The sequence below is a fragment of the Podarcis erhardii genome (genome assembly GCF_964252035.2).
Source record: "Podarcis erhardii genome assembly, chromosome: 2".
In the NCBI taxonomy this organism is placed as follows: Eukaryota; Metazoa; Chordata; class Lepidosauria; order Squamata; family Lacertidae; genus Podarcis; species Podarcis erhardii.
Window position 1 is genome coordinate 122,830,210 of NC_138498.1, and position 23,327 is coordinate 122,853,536.

Consider the following 23,327-nt stretch of genomic DNA (forward strand, 5'->3'; position numbering starts at 1 on the left):
GTCCAGTCATGGACAACTGGGGTTGCAGTGCTCATCTTGCTCTTTAGGCCAAGGGAGCCGGCGTTTGTCTGCAGACAGCTTCCGGGTCATGTGGCCGGCATGACTAAGCCGCTTCTGGCGAACCAGAGAAGCGCACGGAAACGCCATTTACCTTCCTGCTGGAGGGGAACCTATTTATCTACTTGCACTTTGACGTGCTTTCGAACTGCTAGGCTGGCAGGAGCAGGGACCGAGCAACAGGAGCTCACCCTGTCGCACACCGCACACCCTTACAACTCTGCAATTCTTTGATTCTATGAGAGAGGGAGAAAAATGTTTCTCTATCCCCCTGTATCCTTCCAGACCACCCAGCAGTGGGCAGAGGAGGATGTTCAGCTCCTGAAGGGTTAATCCAGACTAGGTAGAGACTCTCCTGGTCAGGTATTCGGGAACAGAGACACATATGCTGTTTGGGAAGGCATAACGCTCTAGAGAAGGGTTCATACTGGCTCATTTTCTCATTTTGCAGGACTTTGGCTTGAAAGTTTTTACCAGCACCAAGATACAGAAGCCTAACCTTTGCAGTGAAGAGATACCAATATATGCCAGTAAGAACCTGGTGGCAATGTTGGTGGCAATTGTGGGAGTAGGGGTGGGATTTCCTCCAGTTAGCCTTCGTTCCATCTTCATGTTGTTGTTTAGTTGTTTAGTCGTGTCCAACTCTTCGTGACCCCATGGACCAGAGCACACCAGGCACTCCTGTCTTCCACTGCCTCCCGCAGTTTGGCCAGACTCATGTTTGTAGCTTCGAGAACACTGTCCAACCATCTCGTCCTCTGTCGTCCCCTTCTCCTTGTGCCCTCCATCTTCCCCAGCATCAGGGTCTTTTCCAGGGTGTCTTCTCTTCTCATGAGGTGGCCAAAGTCTTGGAGCCTCAGCTTCACGATCTGTCCTTCCAGTGACCACTCAGGGCTGATTTCCTTAAGGATGGAGAGGTTGGATCTTCCATCTTCATAATGCCCTCAAAATCACAAGATTTATAAGCTCTGCAAATTTAAGAGGAACGATAACAGCTTAAGAAGAGCCAATGGCAAATCTTCTCTAGCATCCTGTTCTCACATTGGCTGAAGGGTTGCTTGTGGGAAACCAGCAAATGTACATCCAGCTACGCTCTACGTCTCTAAGGGCCTTGACTAAAACTTTTGCTGAGTGCCTAGTTCTACAGCCCTATATTTTTTAAAAAAATATTAAGATACTTGGCAGAAGGGTTTTCAGGAAGAGTTTCACTTGCCTCATCCCTTCCGGCAATTGCATGCTGTAAATAGAAAGTTTACAGTGGAACCTCGGTTCCTGAACGAAATCCATTCCAGAAGCCCGTTCACCTTGCGAAATGTTCGAAAACCGAGGCATGGCTTCCCATTGGCTGCAAGAGCTTCTTGCACTCCGCAGAAGTCGTGTCGTTCAAGTTCCGAAAACATTTGAAAATGGAAGCATTTACTTCTGGGTTTTCAGCATTCGGGAACCAAAACATACAAGAACAGAGGTATTTGGGAACCGAGGTTCCAATGTACCAGTATTTGCCCAAAGATAGATTCAGAGTGTATTTTGTTCTATTGCGTGCTTATGAATTTGCCACCGTTATCGTTATGGTAAAATATCGTGCTATTTAAATGGCATAGATTAATTAGTCACTCAGCAGCAATAGAACATGGTTACAGTGGTACCTCGGGTTATATACGCTTCAGGTTACACACTCCACTAAGCCAGAAATAAGCCTGAAGAACTTTGCTTCAGGATAAGAACAGAAATCAGATTCTGGCAGCGCGGTGGCAGCAGGAGGCCCCATTAGCTAAAGTGGTGCTTCAGGTTAAGAACAGTTTCAGGTTAAGTACAGACCTCTGGAACGAATTAAGCACTTAACCTGAGGTACCACTGTATAGGCCTTGGAGGACACATGGTGATTTGCAGAATTCTACCTTTTGTTTTAAAAAGTGAAATGGCTTAAAAGTTAAGTGGAACCAAATAGAAATTGGGTTCTTCAATGCAGGTTGGGGCTTAGATTGTAAACACAGACACATACACACAAGACAGCTGTGTATGAAACACAATTTATGACACACACGCACATACACAAAGAGAGAGAGATAGAGAGTACAAAGAAAAACAAAATGAAATTAAATAAATAAATTAGTTGGCATCTGTCTCAAGAGATAATGTAAGAGTGCGGCCTTAGGGGTAAAGTCAAACCGTTGGTGAGTTAGAGCACTTGCTGTGGCTGTATGGGAGAGACATGTTTAATTGCAGCTGGAGCAGAGGAAGGTCTCGGTTTTGCTGTTACAGATGCCCTGTGGTGTTACTTATCTCTGCTCTCCTCCCAGTGGTCATTTATCCTCTGGTCACCACTGTGGAAATAAAGTACATAATTTAGGGCAATATCCAACAGTCCCACTCAGAGTGTACCTACTGAAATCAAGAGGGCTTTCTGTTCATTGAGTCCGAATAACAATGGCCATCATCTATGCTCTGTCTTCCTTCAAGTTGAGCAAACTGTGAGTGGACTGCCAGGAGCTCCAAGCATTCCTGAACGAGAAACTGCAAGAACAGGAAGACAGCAGGAGACTGTTAGGAGCTACTTTCCCGAGACGTGGCTCTGGAACACGTGGATAGTGAAGTAAGTACAGTGGTACCTCTCAAGACGAATGCCTCGTAAGACGAAAAACTCGCAAGACGAAAGAGTTTTTCGTTTTTTGAGTTGCTTCGCAAGACGAATTTCCCTATGGGCTTGCTTCGCAAGACGAAAACGTCTTGCAAGTTTGTTTCCTTTGTCTTGCAAGTTTGTTTCCTTTTTCTTAAAACCGTGCATTCACTTCGAGGAGCAACTCATAGCACGCGGTGTGGTAGCCTTTTTTGAGGTTTTTGAAGACTTTGGTGATTTTTGAAGCTTTTCCAAAGTCCGTGCTTCGCAAGACGAAAAAATCGCAAGACGAAAAACTCGCAGAACGAATTAATTTCGTCTAGCGAGGTACCACTGTAGTGGTTTTCAGACTTTGTGGGGTGTGCATATTGCAGATATTAATATTATGCAGTTTGAAGCGAGTGGATGCATAAAAACGGGCTCCTTTGGAAATGAAGCACTGTTTACCGAAAGCTTTGCTTGCGGAACTTTCTTCAAATCAAAACAAAAACATCCAAACAACTCCATAAGACATATGCCAGTCCAAGGCATAGGCTCAGCATCTTACAAAATGTCAAACAATTTCAACAGACCTAGAAACAGAGGTCTGTCTCTCCCCACAACCTGCATCCTGCCTGGGGCTGTTTATCTGGAAAGCTTGAATGCCTTATGAAGAACGGCTAAGGGAGCTGGGCATGTTTAGCCTGGAGAAGAGGAGGTTAAGGGGTGATATGATAGCCATGTTCAAATATATAAAAGGATGTCACATAGAGGAGGGAGAAAGGTTGTTTTCTGCTGCTCCAGAGAAGCGGACATGGAGCAATGGTTCCAAACTACAAGAAAGAAGATTCCACCTAAACATTAGGAAGAACTTCCTGACAGCAAGAGCTGTTCGACAGTGGAATTTGCTGCCATGGAGTGTGATGGAGTCTCCTTCTTTGGAGGTCTTTAAGCAGAGGCTTGACAACCATATGTCAGGAGTGCTCTGATGGTGTTTCCTGCTTGGCAGGGGGTTGGACTCAATGGCCCTTGTGGTCTCTTCCAACTCTATGAATATCTACATCCTCACTCTCATAGAGCCCAGGAACAAAGGACTCCAGCCATCACCCTTCCAAGATGGCGAAGTTGCAATTCAATTCAATACCTCTCATGTGATCTAAGGTTAAACACTCATATGTTAGATTGCAGAAAACAACATTCCATTATCAACTCAGTTAAGGCTCAGAGTCCCTTAGAGTATGGCAGTGGAATTTTCCAGCATTAAACCCTTTCACCATTACACATAAGCATTCCCATTTCGGTGTCAATTAAAACCATTATAATCAATAGGGCAGTGGTGGTGCTGGGGGAGTCCGTAGCGAAAATCCCTTGAAAGAAATGCTGAGAACCTGTGGCCTTCCAGGTGTTACTGCCATACAACCTCCATCATACCTGTTCACAGGCCATCCAGCCCGGGGGTGATGGGAGTTGGAGCCCAACAACAATGGGAAGGCCACACAGCCCCCACCCCACAAAATCTCTGCCCTATTACGAGCCATAACCCTAGGGAGAATTAGGCAAATTAATGAAGGACAAGGCTCTTGATAGCACCTTGAATACTTGGAAGTGGTGTGCATTTTACAGGATTTCCCTGGTGATGGGAAATGAAAGGAAAATGAAGGGAAATGAAGGGAAATGATGGGAAACGGTTAAATCAGCTATGATTAAATGGGCTCAGGACTTAGGTCATGACATTATGTTTGCTGACTGGGAACAGTTATGGACCACTGGTATTAAGTTTACGGCGTGTAGTGCCTTAAAAGAGAACATAATGAAAATGATCTACAGGTGGTACATGACCCCAGTCAAGCTCGCAAAAATTTACCATTTGCCCAATAATAAATGCTGGAAATGTAATGAGTCTGAAGGAACCTTCTACCACCTTTGGTGGACCTGCCCAAAGATTAAAGCCTTTTGGGAAATGATCTATAATGAAATTAAGAAAGTCCTTAAGTGGACTTTTTCAAAGAAACCGGAGGCTTTTCTCTTGGGCATGGTTGGCCAATTGGTGCCAAGGAAGGATAGGACATTCTTTATGTATGCAACTACAGCAGCAAGAATTCTTTTGGCAAAGTATTGGAAGACGCAAGAACTACCTACTCTGGAAGAATGGCAGACAAAGGTGACAGAATTCATGGGATTGGCAGAGATTACCGGCAGAATCCGCGACCAGGGGAGAGAGACAGTGGAAGAGGACTGGAAGAAATTCAAAATATATCTCAAAGACTCTTGCAAAATTGAGGATCGTTAAGATGTCAAGGGGTATGAATTAGAGAATTACAGCTGTAAACAATAATTTTAAGTAAATCTAAAGAGAATTAATAGGGAAATTGATCAAAGGGTTGCTAAAGAATTGTGAAATAAGGATGCAGGGAAAGGGAGGTAAGGGGAAGTCATGTTTTATATGTTTTTGTTTTGTGTTCTGTTTGTTTTGTTTTTGTTGTGATGTGTCAGAAAACTTAATAAAAATTATTTAAAAAAAAAAAAAGAAAATGTTCCTCACCCTGCACGGCCATCTTCAGAAAAATAAAGGCCTGTCACATTGAAGATGGATCAAACATAGCTGGGGCTTTGTCGACATGCAGAGGGCTGGTAGGCCAGCTGGCAAGCCTCAGCTCAGCTGACTCCTTCCATCGACCTCTGCTCTGATGTAAATCAGCGACCCGGACTTCAGAACCAGGGCACACTATCAGCAGATAGAACTGCACACACAGAATAGGCGTGAGGCTTGTGAAGTCATACTACAACTACAGATCTATTAATCATAAATCAGGACAAATAAATATGTCGTCTCTCATGTTGTCTCAGAGAGAAGGGGGAAAAGCAAAAGCCAGTGTGCTGCAGTGGTTAAGAGCAGTAGACTCGTAATCTGGTGAACCAGGTTCGCGTCTCCGCTCCTCCACATGCACCTCACAGAGTGTTTGTTGTGGGGGAGGAAGGGAAAGGAGATTGTTAGCTGCTTTGAGACTCTTTAGGGTAGGGATAAAGTGGGATATCAAATCCAAACTCATGTGGTAACCTTACTTACCTTGTAGTAAGGTTAAGGCTTACTGGGAAATGATATACAATGAAATGAAAAGGATGTTTAAAATAACGTTTGTAAAAAAACACCAGAAGCCTTTCTCTTGGGAATTATAGGGACAGAACTACTTAAATTGTAAAGAAATTTATTCATGTCTACGACTACAGCAGCAAGTGTGGTACTTGCCCCAAAATGGAAAGAAGCAGACGTCCCAGCAAAGGAAGAATGGATATGAAACTGTATGGAATATGCAAAAAAGGCAAAAACTTACCGGAAGAATAAGAAATCAAGATAACAAACTTTTAATAAAAGAATGGAAATGGTTTATTGAACATTTACAGACAAATTGTAAACAGATAAAAACACTGGCAGGGTTATTGTAATAACCTGCAGTTACGGTACGTAAGAGTAAGAGAAATAAATAAGTTAAGTTAATTTGGATATGCAAAAGGTATTAAAAACAAAGTTAAGGAACCGCAGAAAGAGGGGGAAGGAAGTCAAGTTTTAAAATGTCAAAATGACTGTAAAATCAGTGGAATGTGTATATCTGAAAAGATATGTATATGTATATGTATATGTATATGTATATGTATATGTATATGTATATGTATATGTATATGTATATGTATATGTATATGTATATACATATACATATATATAAAACCCTTGGGACCCCTTCAAACTCTATGATTCTTTGATTCCTGTTCTTCTCTGTCCCTCAGCAGCGAGTCCCAAGGCGAGATTGACATCCCCGTGACCATTCCGGACACCATCACCGAGTGGAAGGCTGGAGCTTTCTGCTTGTCCCCGGATGTGGGCTTTGGCCTGGCCCAGGCTGCCTCCCTCAAGGCCTTCCAGCCATTCTTCCTGGATCTGACTTTGCCCTACTCTGTGGTGCGGGGCGAAGCGTTCACCCTGAAGGCCACCGTCTTCACCTACATGCAGCGCTGCGTCAGGGTGAGGAACGCCCTAGCTTGGTTCCCGATTCCCGAAAACTCCTCGCCCTCTTTTCCTTGGCGTAAAATTTGGATCGCCTAAGCACAGAATCATATTTCTGCCAGCACCCCAGTTTCTTGAGTGGCAAGAGACTTTTGTTTCCTCCCTGCTAACACCTTTCTGTTCACGGACAGGTCAGTATCTCGCTGGCTCCCTCTGCTGAGTTTGTGGCTTCCCCTGTGGAGAAGGAGGAGGAATCTTACTGCCTGTGTGCCAATGAAAGGAAAACGGTCTCTTGGACGGTAACTCCCAAATCTCTGGGTAAGCAGCAATACTAGGAACTGGGTAATCACAGTGGCGTAGTGTGGGGGGCGCGCTCGCCGCCTCCGGAGTCGCCGAAGAGCCTCGGGCGCAGGCTGTAGCAGAGCCCCATGTCTCGTGGAACCGACGAGCTGTGCGCGCGTCCGGGCTGAAGGCGTCCGGCAGGCAGCGGCTCTCAGCGCTCGCCGCGGTCCCTGCGCATCAGGGCCGTGGAGGGCGCACCAGGCAGCCCCTCCTCACAGCCCCGCCGCTGCTGCTGCTGGGCCATGTTGCATTTTCCTCGCCTCTCTGCCCTCCTCCTCCGGGCAAGCGGCGTCGTTTGGGCGGCAGCGCCAGCGGCAACTCGCCTCAGATCACCTGACACGGACCCGCCGCTGCCGCCGTGGCTACCTTACCGTAAATACCCCAGCCCAGGCAGCAGCAAGAAGAAGCTGGCAGCGGCGGCAGGTTAGGGGTTAGGGGCACAAATTACTTGCCTTGCCCCGGGTTAGGGGGCGCAAATTACTTGCCTTGCCCCGGGTGCTGACAACCCACGCTACGCCGCTGGGTAATCACCACTGCCTGAAAGCGAGATGAGCGCAGCAACCACATAGTTGCCTTTGACTGGACTTAACTGTCCAGGGGTCCTTTACCAAACTCTTAGATCAGGGGTATGTATAAATGCAAGGAGTCCTGATTCCTCCTACAGAGTTATCTCCCTTAGTCTGCAGTGAAAGTGTGTGTGTGCACTTCCGGCATATAAATACAATATATATATTTCTCAGATTAAATATTTACAGTCAGATATCCAACATACATACAACATAGAAACAAGATTCCAAAGAATCTCCTGGACTTCCTTCCTCCCCTTTGTCGGTCCTATTGTTAATCATTTCCTCCTGCATCTTTTATGATAATCCAAATCTTTTACATCTCCATTGTGTCCAAAATTCACCATTAAACTACAAGTGTTATTCCAATCCTACTAACGATTTTAACTATTTACAACGGTTTTTAAGATAAACTATAAATTTCCCCCATTCCTTGTTAGAATTTTGGTCTTCCTGATTTCTGATTTTTTTAGTCATTTTAGCCATTTCGGCATAGTCCATCAACTTGATCAAATACAGTGGTACCTCTACTTACAGACGTGATCCATTCCGGGGTGCCGTTTGCACCCCAAAAAGTCCATAAGTAGAGTGCCGCACGTGCATGTGACGCGATAGAGTGCGCATGCGCAAAGTGTGCAGATCGCTCCTGTGCATGTCCGAAGCGGTGAACCTGGAAGTAAACACTTCCGGGCTTGCCACGTTCGTAACCAGAAAAAATGCAACGTGTAGCAAACGCAACTCGAGGTATGACTGTACTGTAGCAAATTTGGCTACTGCCTACATTTTGGGTATGCATAGATTTCTCTCCCAACTTTAAATAGCCTGATAGAAGAAGAAGAGTTTGGATTTGATATCCCACTTTATCACTACCCTAAGGAGTCTCAAAGGGACGCGGGTGGCGCTGTGGGTTAAACCACAGAGCCTAGGACTTGCCAATCAGAAGGTTGGCGGTTCGAATCCCTGTGACGGCGTGAGCTCCCGTTGCTCGGTCCCTGCTCCTGCTAACCTAGCAGTTCGAAAGCACGTCAAAGTGCAAGTAGATAAATAGGTACCACTCTGTCGGGAAGGTAAACGGTGTTTCCGTGCGCTGCTCTGGTTCGCCAGAAGCAGCTTTGTCATGCTGGCTACATGACCCAGAAGCTGTACGCCAGCTCCCTCGGCCAGTAAAGCGAGATGAGCACCACAACCCCAGAGTCGGTCACGACTGGACTTAATGGTCAGGGGTCCCTTTACCTTTAAGGAGTCTCAAAGCAGCTAACATTCTCCTTTTCCTTCCTCCCCCACAACAAACACTCTGTGAGGTGAGTGGGGCTGAGAGACTTCAGAGAAGTGTGACTAATCCAAGGTCACCCAGCAGCTGCATGTGGAGGAGTGGAGACGCGAACCCGGTTCACCAGATTACGAGTCCACCTCTCTTAACCACTACACCACACAGTCTCTCTGATAACAATGGAAAGGATTGCAAGTGAATCATGCTATTAACAAAAAGGGCGGCCCTTTTTTCTCTTCTAGGGGAAATAAACTTCACAGTGAGCGCTGAAGCCCTGAACTCTGAACAGCTCTGTGGGAACGAAATAGTGGAGACGCCCCACAAAGGGCAGAAGGACACTGTGATCAAATCCCTTTTGGTTGAGGTATGAATGATGGCAGAGCATATGCCTGCCCTGCCCAGGGTGGGGGCGCTCCCGAGGGGGGCGTGGTGCGGAGGATGCCCTCCCAGGGACAGGATCGCTGCTCGGGTGCCTGGAACAGCGTGTGTGCCCTGCAGCTGGGTGCAGACCAAGCCACTCATGGTGGACATTTGGCATTCCACCCACCCGTGATTCCCAAGCCTCCCCCAAGTTGTCAAAACAAAGGGGGAAGGGGGAAACACCACCGGCAAAGCGGCGCAACTCCCCCCTTACCCCAACTGCTCAGGGTAGGCTTGGGAGTCACAGGCAGGCCGCACGCCGAATGTCACCCCCCTCAGTCAAGGCACCCAGGGCAGTCCACCCCCTTCCTATGCCCCTGGGTACGAGGGCTGCTTTAATCTTGATTTGGGGTTGCATAAGTGTGATTTTGTGGGGAGTAAAGCAGACCCTCCAAGTGTCCCTATTTTCCAAGGACAGTCCTGGATTTACAGAAGCAGTCCCGGTTTATGATTTGATTCTGGAATGTCCTGTTCCACTCCCTCCCATTGTTATTGGAGGAATGCTAGAGGCAACATCTTTTGCAATAAGTTGCCTGAATCATTGGGGAATAAAGAGAGAACGGGAACTTGCTCTTCCTCCTCATTGGTTCCTTCTCTTTCATCAATTACTGTACTCTCCTGTGTATAAGACAATGATTTTACTAAAAAAAAACCGTAGTCCAAAATTTGGGGTCGTTTTATACACTTGGCTTGGGCTCTTGAAATAAGGCAGCCCAAAAAAGCTCAATAACTTTGGTCAGCTTCCCTCAAAAAAAGCTCAGAGTTGTTCTGTTTGATGTTTAAAATATTGATTTCTTAATAGTAAGGTAAACTATTTCCTTTCAGGGTCTGTTTCCTGCTTCTTTTCCAAGTTTCCGTCGATGTGAGCTAGCATGTGCCAGTGTATTGACTTATTGGCTCTATCTTGGCTGCATGTAAAATTCATATACAGGGACCTTAGGGTTTGTAATAACCAAATAACATTTAGAATGGCTTTGTTTGCCATGAGGAATACACATTAAGTTTTCTTTATCCTTCCAACCAGACTACAGTGGTACCTCGGGATGCGAATGGGATCAGTTCCAGAGCCCCGTTCGCATCCTGAATAGAACGTAAGATGTGACTGTGTGTCCGCACGTGCGCGGGTCGCGTTTTGCTGCTTCCGCGCATGCGCGTGATGTCATTTTGCGCGTCTGCGCATGCGCAAGTGGCATAACCCGGTAGTAACGTGTTCCGTTACTTCCAGATTGCTGTGGAGCGCAACCCGGAAGCGCTCAACCCGAAGCACATTCAACCCGAGGTATGACTGTATTTCTTTCTGCACGCTGCTGGAATGCAGAATTTATTTCATTCTCCTTTTCTCCTTTTCTTTTCTCTCCTCTCATGAAGCCGGAAGGCGTTGAGAAGGATGTGGTCTTCAGCAACCTGCTATGTGCAGCTGGTAAGTGTCTGCTAATGGAGGCCTCCCTACCCATTTCTCTGTATGAATCTCACAGAACTGGAAAGGGCACAACAGAAACATCATCATCATCATCAGTTGCTTTTCTCTTATTTATTTATACTTTTCTATTTATACATTTCACTGATTTTACAATCATTTTGACATTCCTTCCCCCTCTTTCTGCGGTTCCTTAAATTAAATTAGTTTTTAATAACTTCTGCATGTCCAAATTAACTTAATTTACTCATTTATTCATCTTCTTTAAATATATACTCTTATAAAACTGCAGGTTATTACAATAATCTTGGCAATGTTTTTATCTGTTTTATAATTTATCTGTAAATATTCAATAAACCATCTGTAAATTTATCTGTAAATATTTATCTGTAAATATTCAATAAACCATTTCCATTCGTTGGTAAAAAAAAAATGTTAACAAAGTAGTTGCTTTTCTCACAGAGTGAAGCAAAGTGACAATTATTATTATTATTATTATTATTATTATTATTATTTATAGTAGTAATTACACACCCTTTGTTAGCTATTTTTCTGAGTCATGTAGAGTGATTCAGTGCTTTCGCCCTCAAAGCCCTAGTGATGAAGTAGACTCCACTCACAAGATTTTGAAGATGACTCTTTACTTGCAGGATGGCAACTATTACAAGCAATAATATTTATGCGTATCAGGTCAAATACAATGCATCCCTCTCCCTTGAGCCCAAGAGAGGGTCTTCTTGTTTCTTGCTTCCAAAACTCCTTTGAAGCCAACCATAAATTATCAGCCCATAGCTCCTCAAACCTGGAAGGGAACAAAGAGTAGGCCTGCAAATGTTCCCGCTAACTGGAAGAGAGGCTGTAATAACAGGCAACAGGAATGATCAAAACTCCCTCTGTTCTGCTTGCAGAGAAGTTGAAGTCATCAGGACCTGTTTCTTTAAAGCTGCCAGGCAACGTGGTGGAGGGCTCGGCCAGGGCCTCCTTCTGTGTGCTGGGTAAGTCATGAAAACTTCCCGGGACTCGGGCTTCTCAGAGACCCTGTGTAAATGCTCTATATTCCACACCATCTGGCCCAGTCTTCACCCTTCCGCATGTGAATAGCTCTCTCCAGTTCCAACGTCCTGGGCTGAGTGCAGTCGCTTATGAAGTCAAGACAGCACCGACCACATAGATGTCAGTGTTAGGTTTCTGTTATGCCACTGTGCAGTTCTTGGAGTCACAAGACTCTGTTGACATTCCAGACTGTTGGAAGTCTCACGGGAGACGGATGTTGAAGTTACTGGTTTCCTCTTTCTTTGTTCCTGTTGTTTTCTGTCTCTCACAGAGAGCAGATGCATATTCTTTTCTGTCCTGCGTAGTCAGAAATAAAGCAGCAATGTAGCACACACTTCATGTCTCCTGCTGCTGCTGTCTGGGTACTCTGCTTAAAGGGGAGCGTGCCTGAAGTCTCATTCAAAGGCTTAGGTCGTTAATCACCATCAGAGGAGAGCCGAAGGAGTGGCCTTTACAGCTGGGTCGTACAGAGGCTCCGACAGTCAGCAGGCTTGGAGGAGACCCAAGATTTGCAGAAGTAGCAAACAAAGTTATGGAAGGAGAGCTAAGGGCTAGAGCTGGGGTGGAATGGAACAGCTCAATGAGGATTCAGCATGCACCATTGACATGGGATGCTAGCAAAATTTTGGGAAGGGAAATCAAGTGGCAGGGGTAATGAAATGGAGTATGCTGGAAAAGAATGTATCTTTCTGGAACTCAATGCTACATGCTGTAAATATTTGCGCTTATTTTCTTCTTGTCTTTTCCCTTATTCTAGCACATTCTTTCTTGGCCTAGCCTCTCCTTGCCTCCTTAATTATGCCTCCATCTGAGCCCAGTCATTTCTCATGTAAAGTATTGCACTTGGGCAAAAAAAATGAGAGGCACAAATACAAGATGGGTGACACCTGGCTTGAGAGCAGTACATGTGAAAAGGATCTAGGAGTCTTGGTTGACCACAAACTTGACATGAGCCAGCAGTGTGACGCGGCAGCTAAAAAAGCCAATGCAATTCTGGGCTGCATCAATAGGAGTATAGCATCTAGATCAAGGGAAGTAATAGTGCCACTGTATTCTGCTCTGGTCACACCTCACCTGGAGTACTGTGTCCAGTTCTGGGCACCACAGTTCAAGAAGGACACTGACAAACTGGAACGTGTCCAGAGGAGGGCAACCCAAATGGTCAAAGGCCTGGAAACGATGCCTTATGAGGAACGGCTAAGGGAGCTGGGCATGTTTAGCCTGGAGAAGAGGAGGTTAAGGGGTGATATGATAGCCATGTTCAAATATATAAAAGGATGTCACATAGAGGAGGGAGAAAGGTTGTTTTCTGCTGCTCCAGAGAAGCGGACATGGAGCAATGGTTCCAAACTACAAGAAAGAAGATTCCACCTAAACATTAGGAAGAACTTCCTGACAGTAAGAGCTGTTCGACAGTGGAATTTGCTGCCAAGGGGTGTGGTGGAGTCTCCTTCTTTGGAGGTCTTTAAGCAGAGGCTTGACAACCATATGTCAGGAGTGCTCTGATGGTGTTGTCTGCTTGGCAGGGGGTTGGACTCGATGGCCCTTGTGGTCTCTTCCAACTCTACGATTCTATTCTATGATTTTATAATCTGGCTCTGATAATATGTGGGAATTAGACTCTAGTTCCCATTTACAGAACTATGTGAAGGGAGGAGACCGGGTTGTTTAACCCTTTAACTAGTTCCCTTTTCCGTTCTATAAAAATTACGCAAAACACACACTCTTTTTAAAATTTAAATAACAAATAGCTTTTAATCAGTGTACAGTCGTACCTCGGCTCTCGAATGCCTTGGGAGTCAAACATTCTGGCTCCCAAATGATTGAAAACCGGAAGTAAGTGGTCCGGTTTTCAAATGTTCTTTTGGAAGCGGAATGTCCAATGGGGCGTCTGTGGTTTCAGATTGACTGCAGCTAAACAGAAGCCGCGCTTTGGAAGTTGAACATTTGGGAAGTCAAACGGACTTCCGGAATGGATTCTGTTCGACTTCTGAAGTACGGCTGTACTTGCACTTGTTAGATTAAACATACAAGGCAGGCAGGTGTTATGTTGCTAATACACATTGCATAGATTTGTATCTTATTAGCACTTAATATTTATCTGCTTCCATCTGGCCATTCTCTCCTCCACAGCATTTTCATTACGTACATTTCCACCTGAACTATTTCCCCCTCCCCCTCCCTGATCTGTGATTTCCTGATCTGTGTTTATGGAAGTTTTTAATATTTAATGCTGTATTGTTTTTAACACTCAATTGGGAGCCGCCCAGAGTGGCTGGGGAAACCCAGCCAGATGGGCGGGGTATAAATAAATTATTATTATTATTATTATTCCTTATGGAAATTTGCATTGCTTTGATGTTTTCTTTTGTCATGCATTTCTCTTGGTGGCTCTGCACCATCCCCTCATATTCCAACCAATCTTTTCCCTCCCCTTCTCTTCCCACATCCCAGGGGACATCCTCGGAACAGCTATAGAGAACCTCCACCAGCTTCTTCAGATGCCCTACGGCTGTGGGGAGCAGAACTTGGCCCTCTTTGCCCCCAACATCTATATCCTGGAGTACCTGAATAAGACTGAGCAGCTGACTGAGGAGGTGAAGTCCAAGGCCATCGGATACTTAGTGGCTGGTGAGAAAAACTTGTGAGGAGAGGATGTACGGGGAGAATTCTACATTTGTTGTTTCCTGCAGGGCGGGAGGAACAATGTGGATTCACTCAGAACATATTTATAAGCATGGCTTTACTGGACTGAAATCAATACATTAATTAACTACCACACTAGTTGTTGGATTGCTAGTAGCGACCAATTTTAATCACGGGGGCTTTGAGTTCAGGACACACTTTGAAACTATTGAGAAACTGAGGGTGGCGTGTCTTCTCTTGATGCCCACATAGCCTCTGAGCATACATCACCGCCCCCTTGGTTGTGTGGCTGAGGAATCTTTCCTCCCCTGAAAAGTAAAGGTAAAGGTAAAGGGACCCCTGACCGTTAGGTCCAGTCACAGACGACTCTGGGGTTGCGGCGCTCATCCCGCTTTATTGGCCGAGGGAGTAGCCGAGGGATCTTTGGGTGAAGGGCGGTATACAAATTTATTTTTTTAAAAAAATGGATAAAAAATAAATGTTATTTTTTTAAAATAATATTTATTAGATTTTTAACAAAAAAGAGTTACAAAATAATAACACGCAAGAGAAAAAAAATATAAAGATACAAAAACCAAAAATTTAACATAAAGAGAAAAAAGTAAAAATAAACTAAAAATCCCTCTTTTATAATATCTTACATTCATTTACTTATTTTCGTGACTTCCTCACACCTCCCTTTTTTGTATTCCATTTAAAAATTTATTCAGCAAATTCATAACCTCATATTTTACCCTTAATTATTTATCTTCACATATTCTAGCTTCAAATTTTCATCTGGTATCCATCCCTTCTTGCATATTATTATTTTACCTTATTACTAGAACCACTTCATTTTATTCCAACGTCTTTAACATTCAATAATTTTACAGTGTTTCTGTAGATAGATTTTAAATTTCTTCCAATCTTCTTCCACTGACTCTTCTCCCTGGTCTCGGATTCCGCCAGTCATTTCAGCCAATTCCATATAGTCCATTACTTGCATCTGCCATTCTTCCAGGCTGGGTAGGTCTTGTGTCTTCCAATGCTTTGCAATGAGTATTCTTGCTGCTGCTGTAGCATACATAAAAAAAGTTCTGTCCTTCTTTGGCACCACTTGGCCGACCATACCCAGGAGAAAGGCCTCTGGTTTCTTCAAGAAGGTATATTTAAATACCTTTTTCAATTCATTATAGATCATTTCCCAGAAAGCCTTAATCCTTGGGCACGTCCACCAGAGGTGAAAGAATGTACCTTCAGTCTCTTTACATTTCCAACATTTATTATCGGGCAGATGATAGATTTTTGCAAGCTTGACTGGGGTCATGTACCACCTGTATATCATTTTCATAATATTCTCTCTTAAGGCATTACATGCCGTGAATTTCATACCTGTGGTCCACAACTTTTCCCAGTCAGTAAACATAATGTTATGACCAATATCTTGTGCCCATTTTATCATAGCAGATTTTACCGTTTCATCCTCAGTATTCCATTTCAGCAGCAGGTTGTACATTTTTGATACCAATTTTTTTATCTAGATTATAAGCCTCCCTTATTTGAAAATAGTGAAGCCAATCTCGCACTTTATCCTTTAATTTCTCAAAACTCTGCAATTTCAATTTGTCACCTTCCTGTTCCAAAATCTCCCAATATTTTGGCCAATTGGCCTCCATATTGAGTTTTTTCAGAGCCTTCACTTCCATAGGCGATAACCACCTTGGGGTTTTATTTTCAAGTAAGTCTTTATATCTTGTCCAGACATTAAACAATGTTCTTCTGACAATATGATTTTTAAAAGCCTTATGCACTTTAACCTTGTCATACCACAGATATGCATGCCACCCAAAAGCATTGTCAAAACCTTCTAGGTCCAAAATGTCTGTGTTCTCAAGAAGCAGCCATTCTTTCAGCCAGCAAAAAGCTGCTGATTCATAATACAACTTAAAGTCCGGCAGGGCAAATCCACCTCTGTCCTTTGCATCAGTAAGTATTTTAAATTTTATTCTGGGCTTCTTGCCCTGGGCTTCTTGCAAGAAAAAAATAAATGTTAAATGATATGATATCTTACTACTTCCTTTTCCCAAAATGGCATATCTGACGAGTTTGGGGTAGCATTTAGGAAAACACTGAATGTAGCATTGCCATAAGGAGCACACTCCTCTCCTATTATTGCAGAAGTAGACATAATTCCTTAAGAATGGATTTCCTTAAGAATGGAGGAATTATTCTCCATTCTTAAGGAAATCAGCCCTGAGTGCTCACTGGAAGGACAGATCCTGAAGCTGAGACTCCAATACTTTGGCCACCTCAGGAGAAGAGAAGACTCCCTGGAAAAGACCCTGATGTTGGGAAAGATGGAGGGCACAAGGAGAAGGGGACGACAGAGGACGAGATGGTGAAACAGTGTTGTCGAAGTTACCAGCATGAGTTTGACCAAACTGCGGGAGGCAGTGGAAGACAGGAGTGCCTGGCGTGCTCTGGTCCAAGGGGTCACGAACAGTCGGACACGACTAAACAACAACAACAGACATAATTCACAAAATGATAGGTGCAAAATAGAAAAGTAGTCCTTGTTTATCAGGTTTCAGAATTGTAAGTCTCAAGAAAATATTCAACCTTGTGCTTTTTTGTTGCATTACTGCTTCTTTCCATAGAAGATGCCTCTGTTGAGTTTTGGGTCAGCTGCAAATTTTATCAAGAAGATTAAAAAAGGGCAAAACCCCCCACCCCGATTCTCCTTCCATTTCAGGCTACCAGAGGCAACTGAACTACAAGCACTCTGATGGCTCCTATAGCACCTTTGGACAAGATAACCGGAGCCCAGGGAACACCTGGTGAGATTGACAGAGGCTGCCTCATTTATGCAAGGCATATACATACATGTTGAGCAGGGGGAGGTTACCTGGTTGAATTGCCTTGAGAGTCCAAATACACTATGTCAGCTGGCTCACCCTTATCTATATGCTTGTTGACACTCTCATAGGGCTCTATAGGTTTGTGGGACAAGACTTGTCCTTGCAGAAGCCATGCTGGTTCTACGTCAGCAAGGCTTGTTCTTCTATATGCTTGGTAATTTTATCCTTGACAATTCTTTCCTGGGACAGATGTTAAGCTAACCAGCCTGTAATTTCCACAATCCCTACCCCAGGATATATTCTATCTTAATACAATTCTGTATTCCTTAGCTTAAGCTGTCAATTTTTTGTCTCATACCTGAAAATGCTTTCCTGGTGTTGCATCCAATATTATTCATTCTGAGGTCCTATCAAAGGGCACATTTCTGGGCTTCTACCTTTCAAATTTCCCCAAATGCATTGGCACTGGTGCCTGACTCTGCTGTGCTCGGTGGCTTTCTTGCAGGCTGACGGCGTTTACGCTCAAGTCCTTTTCCCGAGCCAGACCCTACATCTTTGTGGAAGAAAAACACATCCAGGACGCTCAGGCATATCTGGCTTATAGGCAGAGAGAGAATGGCTGCTTCATAAGCGTTGGGACCCTGTGGAACAACGCTCTGAAGGTACAGAGAGAGGGAGAGAATGCAGTCAGAACCAGATGCTGGGGCAACCTCAGAAACAAAAATTCACCAGTGTGGTTTGTGTTGGCCTTTTGGGCTGAATTAAGTTGGAAATGGTCATGGTGTGATTATATTACGCTGTTCTCTTGAGCTCTTTCTGTGGCCTCTAGACTGAGGAAATTGTAGTGTGGAAGATACCATGAAAAGAGAAGATAGGTGGGAACATAGATCCCATCTCTGGGGTGCCATAATAATAATAATAATAGTAATAATAATAATAATAATAATAATAATTTATTATTTATACCCCACCCATCTGGTTGGGTTTCCCCAGCCACTCTGGGCGGCTCCCAACAGAATATTAAAAACACGACAAAACATCAAGCATTAAAAACTTCCCTAAACAGGGCTGCCTTCAGATGCCTTCTAAAAGTCAGATAGTCCTTTATCTTCCTGACATCTGATGGAAGGGTGTTCCATAGGGCGGGCACCACTACTAAGAAGGCCCTCTGCCTGGTTCCTTGTAATCGCACTTCCTTCAGTGAGGGAACCGCCAGAAGGCCCTCAGCGCTGGACCTCAGTGTCCGAGCTGGACGATGGGGTGGAGATGCTCCTTCAGGTATACTGGGCCAAAGCCATTCAGGGCTTTAAAGGTAGCCCCACGTAGAGCACATTACAGTTGGGGTGCCCGGCCGGGTGACCCAATGCATTGCACATGTGACATCACATGGTGTGACGGGGCCCAATGGGGTTCATCACAGCTGTGGGAGGACCATAACACTCTCTGGAAGGCCCAGCAATGTGTGACATCATACATACACGACAGGCACCCCCAATGTGGGGCGGAACCCAGTGCACCTGGGCGGGAAGCAGTGCAGAACTGGAGTGGAGAGTAGGACTGGGACCATTTGCATGGAAACCATCCATGATAGGAGACCCATGTGGACCGGAGCTCTAAGTATGGTGGACAGCCAGAAGAAGTGCATCCTAGTATCAGGTGGGTTTTGGAGAAGGTGGATCTTGGGAGATGGAGAAGGACCTTCACATACCCCATGGCGCTGCCTTTTCCGCTTTCTTTCCTACAGGGTGGGGTGGATGACGAGATCAGTCTCTCTGCCTACATCACTGCTGCTTTGCTGGAGAGCCACCTTCCTCTCGATGTAAGTGTCTGTCTTCTCCTTCCCAAAGCCCACTGTGGAACAAACAGCCATGCAGGGCAGGCAGGAGGTGCCCCCCACAATCACAGCTGAATGTCTCTCGGCAAATTCCAAATCAACAAACAAGTGGGGTCCCTGTTTCCTTCTCAAGCAAAGCAACCAGCCTTCTTTCTCGTGCAGAGGGCAGGAGAACCCATGACCCTCCAGATCTTGTCGGACTACAACTTCCATCGGCCCCAGCCAACATGGCTAATGCTCAGGGATGACGGGCTATGTAGTCAACCACAGATGTTCTCTAACTCAAGTCTAGCAAGTGGCCTTCATGCGTTCTGTGGCGGGAATTTGTTCCACTATCCTGGCAGAGCTGAGAATTTTCCTGGTTTGATTAAGATGGGTTTTCTTCATTCCAGTGGATGAAAGGTGGTAATCATCATCATCATCATCATCATCATCATAATTTTTATTTATACCCCACCCTCCCCAGCCAAGACCAGGATCAAGGCAGCTAACACCCGATATAAAAACAAATTGATTGAAATACAGCTTAAAAACAAGATTAAAATACAACATTAAAACATTAAAATACAGCCTCCTTTCAATGGAAACTCAAATCAAAAACTTTTGGGGGGATGAAAAATCAAGTCTTCACCAAGGCTAACTTTCCAGACTGGTCCTACGTGGGCCAGAAAAAAGCCAGGGAAGTCCCCAAATAGGAGTTCCATCACAGAAGGAGAAAGGAAAAAGGAAAGAGGGGGAGGGAATCAAATTGACTCCAAGCCAAAAGCCAGGCAGAGCAACTCTGTCTTACAGGCCCTGCGGAAAGAAATCAGATCCCGCAGGGCCCTGGTCTCATGAGACAGAGCGTTCCACCAGGCCGGAGCCAGTGCTGAAAAGGCCCTGGCTCTGGTTGAGGCTAATCTGACTTCCTTAGGGCCCGGGACCTCTAGGGTGTTGCTATTTATGGACCTTAAGGTCCTCCGTGGGACATACGGGAGAGGCGGTCCCGTAGGTACAGGGGTCCTAGGCCATGAAGGGCTTTAAAGGTGAAAACCAGCACCTTAAATCTGACCCTGTACTCCACCGGGAGCCAGTGCCAGTGGCGTAGCGTGGGTTGTCAGCACCCGGGGAAGGCAAGTAATTTGCGCCCCCTAACCCGTGGATTTGCGCCCCCTAACCCGTGGATTTGCGCCCCCTAACCCGTGGATTTGCACCCCCTAACCCTAAGCCCCAGATGTTGCGCCTGGTGCGGCCGGGCCCCCCCTGCACCCCCCATGCTACGCCACTGGCCAGTGCAGCTGGAAAAGCATAGAAAAGGTAAAGAAATTTAATAAATGAATAAAAATGAAAGGGGTTTTCCAGAGGCACCTGGTTGTGAGAACAGGGTGCCAGACTAGATGGGCCCTTTGTGTGATCGAAGGCGCTCTTGTGATGTTCTTGTGTCTTTGCCCTGCCCAGCTTCCTGCAGCGGGTGGTCCTGACTCTGCTATTCCAGCCACCACTTAGGGGTTCCCCCCAGGCCTTCTGAAACAGCTACAATGGCTTGGGATAAGCCTCTCCTCCCTCCCTTCTCTCCACAGCATCCCACCGTGCGTAATGCCCTGTTCTGCCTGGAGACGGCGGCTCAGGCGAAAGAGATCCACGTTTACAGCCTGGCCTTGCTGGCTTATTCCTTTGCCCTGGCAGGGAAGGAGGAGCAGAGGCAGAAAATGCTGCAGTTACTCCACGAGGAAGCCGTGCAAGAAGGTGAGAACGGATCTCTGGGTGGAAGGGAAGGGTGTAGTACTCAACCCTTCTTCAGCTCCGAGGGCCTTCTGGCGGTTCCCTCATTGCGAGAAGCGAGGTTACAGGGAACCAGACAGAGGGCCTTCTCGGTGGTGGCGCCCGCCCTGTGGAACATCCTTCAGATGTGAAGGAAATAAGCAGCTATCTTATCTTTAAAAGACATCTGAAGGCAGCCCTGTTTAGGGAAGTTTTTCATATTTAATGCTGTATTGTTGTTAACACTCGATTGGGAGATGCCCAGAGTGGCTGGGGAAACAGCCAGATGGGATAAATAATAAATTATTATTATTATTATTATTATTATTATTATTATTATTATTATTATTCTCCCCTTGAAAATCTGGCTCCTCATTCCCTGGTGGGAATGAATAGTTGGCAATGCAGACAAAACCACCAGTCCAAAGATCCGCCTTCTTCTCAGGATCCAAACAGTGAAGTAAGGTTACAGGGAACCAGACAGAGGGCCTTCTCAGTGGTGGCGCCCGCCCTGTGGAACGCCCTCCCACCAGATGTGAAGGAAATAAGTAGCTATCCTATCCTTAAAAGACATCTGAAGGCAGCCCTGTTTAGGGAAGTTTTTAATATTTAATGCTGTATTGTTTTTAACACTCAATTAGGAGCTGCCCATAATTATTATTATTATTATTATTATTATTATTATTATTATTATTATTATTCTCCCCTTGAAAATCTGGCTCCTCATTCCCTGGTGGGAATGAATAGTTGGCAATGCAGACAAAACCACCAGTCCAAAGATCCGCCTTCTTCTCAGGATCCAAACAGTTTGCTGGCCCTCTTCCCACATTCCACAGCACCGACATTGTTAGGGGTGCCTGGGTTGCTCGACCCAAACATTAACGACTCCCTCCCTCCCTCCCTGAAGAGGATGGCTCCCTTCACTGGCAGCGGCCTGGAAAGAAAGAGGTGGACACGCACTTTTCATTCTTTGGTCCTCCCCGGGCTCCGTCTGCGGAGGTGGAGATGACAGCCTACGTTCTCCTGAGTTACCTGACCAAACAGCCAGCGCCATCCCAGGAAGAGCTGGAGACAGCCACCCGCGTTGTCAAGTGGCTCAGCCGGCAACAGAACCCCACTGGGGGCTTCTCCTCCACTCAGGTAAGCCTCCTTCATTCCTTCCTTCCTTCCTTCCTTCCTTCCTGGGATCCAGACCCAAGTTTGCTAGGCGTGAAGGGAAGGCACAGCCAGCTGTCAGGGCTGTTGCAAAGCCTTGAACTCTTGAAATCCAATCAATAATTCCAATCAAAAATTCTATACAGAATGGGAATGCATAGGAGAATACATGAAGAAACATGGTGTTAAAGCAGAACTCTTAATAGGCAATTGTTAAGCGTGTAATGACAAAAGAAGTCATTATAATTTAACAGTTTTCACGTTATTCTATTTTATCAAAGCAACTAGAAAAAAATATATTATGATGATGGGAAGGTCTCGCACAGGTGAAGGGAAGCAGTGGGGAGGAGGGGAGGGTTAGGTTGAAATTGGGAAATAAAATAATATATGGGACAGCAAAGGATATAATAGATTCTTATAGAATAGTAATATATTGTAACCAGAATAGAAGTTTAAAAGTGGAAGTAAATGTATTTTTAGTATTTTCATTATTGTAATAGTTATTATTATTTCTTATCGGTAGAAGGCAATGTTAATTTAGACTTCTTTGTTTTGCTGTCTGTATAATTTTTTTTTAAGTCAATAAAAAAAAAAAGATCTCTCAATCATAGGAAATTGGGGTATGGTAATGGAAAGTCCAGGGCCCGTTGAGGATGTTGCCAAAGTTTGGATGCCTTGGCTGAGAATGCAAACCCCAAGGAACCCAAATTCTCACAATAACTTTGAGGTGACCATTGATGTCCCCCTCGGTCAGCTTCTTCCCTGGCAGATTGGGGTATACCATATGATGTCCACATCCCTAGGGAAAACTCCCTTGCTCATTGGGGCCACTTATACATCCTCCATGTGGGGCTACCTTTGAAGGTGACTCAGAAACTGCAATTAATCCAGAATGCGGCAGCTAGACTGGTGACTGGGAGTGGCCGCCAAGACCATATAACACCGGTCCTGAAAGATCTTCATTGGCTCCCAGTACGTTTCCGAGCACAATTCAAATTGTTGGTGCTGACCTTTAAAGTCCTAAATGGCCTCGGTCCTGTATACCAGAAGGAGCATCTCCACCTCCATCATCCAGCCCGGACACTGTGATCCAGCTCTGATGGCCTTCTGGCGGTTCCCTCACTGTGAGAAGTGAGGTTACAGGGAACCAGGCAGAGGGCCTTCTCAGTAGTGGCACCTGCCCTGTGGAACGCCCTCCCAGCAGATGTCAAAGCAACAAACAACTATTTTACTTTTAAAAGACACCCGAAGGTGGCCCTGTTTAGGGAGGTTTTTAATGTCTGTATTGTTTTTGATATTTGGTTGGAAGCCACCCAGAAAGGCTGGGGAGACCCAGTCAGATGGGCGGGGTATAAATAATAATAATAATAATAATAATAATAATAATAATAATA

The 23,327-nt window shown here is 45.1% G+C and overlaps 2 protein-coding genes across 3 annotated transcripts in view; one reads left to right on the forward strand and one right to left on the reverse strand.

The window, feature by feature from the left end:
• Positions 1 to 23,327, reverse strand: part of LOC309336511 (uncharacterized protein) — a 218,366-nt gene that overhangs the window by 94,714 nt on the left and 100,325 nt on the right. The window lies entirely within an intron of this gene.
• LOC309336347 (alpha-2-macroglobulin-like) overlaps positions 1 to 23,327 on the forward strand; it is a 67,834-nt gene that overhangs the window by 36,949 nt on the left and 7,558 nt on the right. The window contains exons 17-30 of the mRNA XM_081851969.1: positions 509 to 625; positions 1,492 to 1,522; positions 2,518 to 2,650; positions 6,437 to 6,671; positions 6,845 to 6,971; positions 9,074 to 9,195; positions 10,620 to 10,671; positions 11,577 to 11,663; positions 14,176 to 14,352; positions 17,099 to 17,183; positions 17,710 to 17,866; positions 18,949 to 19,023; positions 20,598 to 20,763; positions 21,686 to 21,918. Of these exons, the coding sequence (XP_081708095.1) occupies positions 509 to 625; positions 1,492 to 1,522; positions 2,518 to 2,650; positions 6,437 to 6,671; positions 6,845 to 6,971; positions 9,074 to 9,195; positions 10,620 to 10,671; positions 11,577 to 11,663; positions 14,176 to 14,352; positions 17,099 to 17,183; positions 17,710 to 17,866; positions 18,949 to 19,023; positions 20,598 to 20,763; positions 21,686 to 21,918 (1,797 nt within the window). The remainder of the gene's footprint in view (positions 1 to 508; positions 626 to 1,491; positions 1,523 to 2,517; positions 2,651 to 6,436; positions 6,672 to 6,844; positions 6,972 to 9,073; positions 9,196 to 10,619; positions 10,672 to 11,576; positions 11,664 to 14,175; positions 14,353 to 17,098; positions 17,184 to 17,709; positions 17,867 to 18,948; positions 19,024 to 20,597; positions 20,764 to 21,685; positions 21,919 to 23,327) is intronic.